The sequence below is a fragment of the Nicotiana tomentosiformis genome, chromosome 8 (assembly GCF_000390325.3).
Source record: "Nicotiana tomentosiformis chromosome 8, ASM39032v3, whole genome shotgun sequence".
In the NCBI taxonomy this organism is placed as follows: Eukaryota; Viridiplantae; Streptophyta; class Magnoliopsida; order Solanales; family Solanaceae; genus Nicotiana; species Nicotiana tomentosiformis.
In genome coordinates, this window is record NC_090819.1 from 38,785,710 (window position 1) to 38,791,669 (window position 5,960).

Sequence of the window (5,960 nt, forward strand, 5' to 3'; positions counted from 1 at the left end):
GGTAATAGGATTCCCGCAAAGTATACGAAAAATATGTGACAAATTCAGGAGTAAACGTTTACCTTTGAAGAAGAAAAAGAAACACGTAAGTCTTTTCCTATAATTTTTTTTTGGTTGGAGTTGTGGCTAGTTTATCAAGAACACGATTATGCAAGGTTTTGCAGATTAATCCCTGTCAGAGGATTTGTCTAATTTAGTCAAACAAATTAGCTCTCTTTGGTTGTGTAAGCTTTGATAAACATAATTTCGTTTTGGTGATTCTTCATAAAATATACCTTGTGTTATATTTGTGATTAACTGCATCTTCCAAATGTTTGCAGTCACAAGAATTGTGTGCTCGATATTTCAGCATCCAATGATTATTGAGCATCTACTGCATAAACAGTTTGTTAATTAGGCTTCCAAACTTGTCACCTAATTTGAAGCTATTGCTGTTATAGTATGACTGCGAAACAAATACTAGTACTTTTCAGTATTTTTCACATGAGTTATGCATCCAAAACTTATTCCTTGCATTTCCATTCGCATTTCATTTGGCAACTTGCAGCTAAAAGGCAAATGATCATAAGCGGCAAGGAATTAAGGATATATCACCTTTTTCTTTATGTCTTTGAATTTTATTGAAAACTAATATATACTAGCTTCACATATATATAAATGTATAGTTGAAAACTGTAACGACTGTTTTGGTTAGTTAGACTACCCAAATTGCATGGAGAGAATAGCTGGCTAGTGGTCCCCTACACAACGTTGTTAACAATTAAAGAAGATTTTTAACATGCAATTTGTGAGACTAAAAAGTAAAGTGTGTCTTTTGGTAAACAAATTTTTACGGTTACATTTTTGGAAGCTGTGATATTGTCTTGGAGATTATAGTTTTCTTTTACAGCTTCATGTCCTTGTGCTATTTCACTTTTATTTAACAGTTGTGCGGAAAGACCAACAAGTATAGAAAATCAGAAAACTTAAATAGTGTGGTGAATATTAAAAGAAAGATATATATAGGAAGTGCTTGTTTTGATCTTGCAAGAAATGGGGCTTCAGCAGCAAGTGAATCTTGAGATGCAACATAGTTATAATACCAACAACAGCGTAATTGCGAACTCTTTAACGCAAGAATTTGTGCATGAATCCAGTAGTCATCAAGGACCATCTTTTGATCAATCAAATTGGGGAGATATAAATTTTCCTCAGTTCCATCATCAATTTGATGATCATCACTTTCAAGCTCCATTGCATACCGATACGTTTCCTTTACACACTTCTTCAATTTCCTTCACAAACACAACTCATAAATATTCAGATTCCACAAGGGACTTACATACAGCAGATGGTGCCTCAACTTCAACTGCAATCTATGATCCTTCTTTATTTCCTTTGAATCTTCCCCCAAATCCCCCTTTATTGAGAGAATTAGTCCACTCTTTGCCACATGGCTATGGCTTGGGAAGCTCAAATTTTGGCTCTCTTTTTAATGGTATGGAGATACATGTGAGTGGTGATTTATACCAAGATGCAGGGGACGGAAAATGTCCTTTTGAGAATGGAATTTTTGAGTTTTCTGCAGATACGAGTTGTATGACAAAAGATAGGGACAATAAAGAGATCAAGCATTTTGCTACTGATAGGCAAAAGAGAGCGCATTTGAATGACAAGTACAAAGCTTTGAGAAGTTTGGTTCCCAACCCCAGCAAGGTATTCATTCATTCTTTCAGAATTATCATTTGGATTCTTGAATTTGGTGTTGAGCATTGAAATTGATCACTTGTTTATTTGTTTGTGAGTTTAAGTTTGATATTAGTCAAACATGTTGATTTGTTGTTTGATTATAAATATATATCTATGTTGAAAGTTAATACTTGTTACTTGATCCAGTTATTGTTGCTTGTTTTCCTGAAGTTACTGTCTTAATAGTGCCAACCCACAGTGGCGAAATCCTGGATTCGTTTTTGCTTTGTTTATCATACTTTGCAAAGATGAAATTGCTTCTCGCATTACCAACATCAGAGTTCCAATATTTTCTTAGATAAAGTAGTGATCATCTAATTTGACATGTTCAAAATATTTGTTAATGCAAGAATGATAGAGCATCAATTGTGGGGGATGCTATTATGTACATCAATGAGCTGAAGAGGACAGTAAATGAGCTCAAAATTATGGTGGACAAGAAAATGTGCTGCAGAGACAGAACCAAGAGGCAAAACATAGAAAGTGGTCCCATGAATAGTGCTGATGTGAAGCTTAGGAATGAAGTTGATCCATCTTCATTAAGAAGCTCGTGGCTTCAGAGGAAGACCACCAATACTGAAGTTGATGTCCGGATCGTGGACGATGAAGTCACTGTCAAACTTGTCCAGCAGAAGAGAATCAATTGTCTTCTCTTTGTATCTAAGGTCCTAGATGACCTTCAACTGGATCTTCACCATGTTGCTGGCGGACTTATTGGCGATTGTTACAGCTTTTTGTTTAACTCCAAGGTTGTCATTTGATCTCCATTTTTTGCATTTCAATATTATGGTATTATATCTATGTAATTGTATCAAATCTTGCAGATTTGTGAAGGATCTACTGTGTATGCAATTGCTATTGCAAACAAGCTCATTGAGATTGTGGACATTCAGTATACAGAAACTTCACCATGTAATACCACTTCTATTCCTTTACAAGGTAATTTTCTTTCTGCCCTGGCTAAATTTTGATTTACCAGTATCAAAGTACACCTAAAGATCAAAAGCCATGATTCACTTCAAAACCACTAGAATTGAATCTTGGTAACGGTAAAGCAGAGTAAATATGACATTATATTTCATGTTACTTTCATCGAGCACTTGGATTTAAATCTTTTATTTGTATACCATCTTACCAAAGTTAATTAAAAGAAAGAAGAAAGAAAGATTATATCACTTTCATCTCTGAATCTCTTTAAGATTCATGCATAATGCATGGTTTATCTTGATTTTCTCATGTTTCGGTTTATAATTTTCTGTGTAATAAGTTTTGTGCTTGTTTATGATCTTGCAGATTGTCAGAGGCTTCTATACAAATGAAACCTTAGGTTACATGAATTGTACATGTACTGCGTTTCCTCTAGTGTCAGTGGGTGATGAGTTCTTGAAGTTCTACAGAAGGAATGGTTCTCTTGAATTCAATAGAGTAGATGAAATGGCTGAATGAGTTTAATATAAATTAAATGTATCTGATAAAAAGCGTTACGATCCATAGAAAAGAATGATCTCCATAGCAACATATCTGACTTTTATTTTTTCTATGAGGAGTTTATTGGTTAGTATAAATTCTAATACAAAATACAGACTCCTTCTCTCATACATGTTGAGCACAAAATTAACTCTATCCCATATAGTCTGTCTTTATCTTTGGAAAATTACACAAACACAAGAAAACTACTCTCCCCATCCAACTCAAAGTATATAGACGTATATTTTATTATGAATTAAGTTATATACAGTAATCATATAAAGAAACGTCCCATCAATCGCGCCGTTCTGACTTCGGACACGTGTCGCTCACCGGCAGGTTGCCTCCGAATGTGAAGCATCGGTTGTTTCCCTATAAAAGCTTCCTCCTTTCGTCCCTTTTATACTTTTCGACCAAATCACTACCTTCGAGTCTTTTAGCCATCATCAAACCTTCATATCTTCATCCTTGTTCTTCCATTTCCATAGCAATCTCAAAATTTCTGCCAGATTTTCGTCAAATCTTCATAGTCTGTTCTTCATCTCCAAAACCCATTTTTCCAAAACTTTGCGTTTTTTCCTCAATTTTTCAAACACTCCCCTAGATGATAATGGCCAAAACATCAAAAATCGTTCCTTAACAAGTTGCCTCTTCATCTTCTTAACCGGCTGCTGGTACTGAAGCGGTTGCCCTCGAAACGGCTTCCCCCGCTATGGATGCTAACGAACTAGCCGCCGAGCCTCCCTTGTCGGCGTTCATTCCCGGGGGCTACTCCATTGCGGACGACTTTAAAGTCGAGAAGCCCTCACGCAAACAGGACCGAGGTGAAGGAGTCTCGAGGTACATATGTTCTGTGACTGAAGATGTTCTTTCCAAAGTTCGTAAGGACTGTAATTGGGAAGGCAAGAATGTAGTAGTCCCCGGGCCCGAGAACGCCGTCACTACCCACATAGAGGGGTACTTAAGTATTTACACTTATCCCTTCACACTGGGCCCGATAGACCCGATCGTTCTAGAATTTTGCAAGAGGTACGAGGTGTGCCTCGGGCAAATCCACCCATCGTTGTGGAGGATTGTGACCCTCCTCCGCTACTTCATGAACAAGATCGAATCTCATCGGTTCATGATCTACCACCTGCTTTGATTATACAGTCCCCTAATGTTCCGAGGGGGACTAATCAAGCTTACCCGCAGGGCCAATAAGGCCCCATCTCCAGTATCGACGAAGACCGAGATCGGGACTGGCAGGGATGCTTTGTCCGCGTGAAAATCGAGGGTTTGATCCCCCAGAATACATGCCATTCTCTGAGAAGTGGAATGCGTCTCGTAAGTGCAACTCCCTCTTTCAACATCAAAAATTCTTTTTCTTTGATTTCTATCTTCTCATTCGTGCTTGTGGCTGTGCAGCTGTCCCTCGGGTTCCAAATGCGGTCCCCCGGTTAAAGGATTGGATCAGGCATCTGTACTCAGATGTCGTACTTTGAGCGCACATGGCGCGGACTCTCGAAGGGTCGATGGGAGGCCCATTCTTATGGTAAGGCCTCTTTCCGAGTAGCCAACACTATGTCTTCACCTTTCATTATACTAACTCCTCTTCCCTCTTTATTGTTACAGGTTTTCCTAAGACCACCGAACTTAGGCCTTCGGAAGGGGATGAAGATGTGCCCCCGTCCGCTAATCCCTCCGTTGCTTCCACGGAGGGAAAAAGAAGAGAAAAAGAAAACCCTCGGGCTCCGAGGTGAAGTAGCCAAAGAAGCGGATGCTCCGCAAGCCCAAAAGGTGCTCCAGTTCCTGGGTGCCAGCCTCCGGCTCCCTCTTCTGGCTAAGGGACGAGCCGGAGAATGAATCTATTTTTGTAACCCACGGGACGACCTATCCCAGGGACTGGGATGCATCCAAGGGGGAGACTCATGAGATCGACCCCCCTCATACTCAAAAAACCGACGTGGATATCCGGGGGTGAAACTTCCCAGGATGTCAGTTCTACTCCAAAGGAAGCGCCCGACGTAATTGAGATCTCAGGGATGCCCTCCTATACTGAGTCTATGCTCGAGGAGGCTCAATTGAGAAAGGAGAAATAAAATGAGGGGGGCCCAGGGTGCGGAGGATCCCCTTCACTCTTTTTTCGTCAGTGTGGACTCATCCGTTTTGGAGGACTGCTCCGGGCTGGGCGACCTGGATGCCCCGAAAAAAGAAACTTTCTCAGAAGCTGGCGGGCCGAGCTCGAGCCCAAATTGGTCAATCAGTTCCCCGCTCTGAGTGTGGACCCCTGGTTGCAAGAGATCGATCATACAAATCATCCAGGAGGATGCCCGGGTTCTGTCCACTCCTGTGGGGGCAGCTAGCTACCTCCGATGCCCTGTGACCGAGGAGTACTGGGACAAAAATAAATACGGTGAACGTGCCATGCCTTTTCAATAAGGCGCAGCAGGCGCAGAACTGGGAAAGGCATCGTTCCCTCCCATCTATCTATTGCTATCTGTTTTTTTATGTATCTTACATTTTTTTCCTTTTTACAGTACTCGATACTTCACCACGAGATTTCCCTCCGATACCGAGTTGAATTCAATCAACTCGAGCTCGAGATCAAGGAGCTTGCCCAAAAAAGGGACATCTAAAAGCTTCTTAGCGAGCAACAGAAGGGGGTCGCCAAAAACCTCTAGGGCAAGCTGGATGCGGCTCAGAAAGAGGCATCGGTCGTAAGGCAGGAGCATGCCGACTTGGTGGAAAAGGTAAATGTTTTCGAAGTTAGAAATGAAGGTCCG

General features: G+C 40.7%; 1 protein-coding gene across 1 annotated transcript; it reads left to right on the forward strand.

The window, feature by feature from the left end:
- Window positions 1–852: 852 nt before the first annotated feature.
- LOC104086534 (transcription factor bHLH91-like) lies at window positions 853–3,326 on the forward strand. Its single transcript, XM_009590827.4, has 4 exons — window positions 853–1,695; window positions 2,079–2,477; window positions 2,553–2,667; window positions 3,022–3,326. Exons 1-4 carry the CDS (start codon window positions 1,033–1,035, stop codon window positions 3,045–3,047), a joined length of 1,203 nt encoding a protein of 400 aa, XP_009589122.1. The 5' UTR covers window positions 853–1,032; the 3' UTR covers window positions 3,048–3,326.
- Window positions 3,327–5,960: the final 2,634 nt, after the last annotated feature.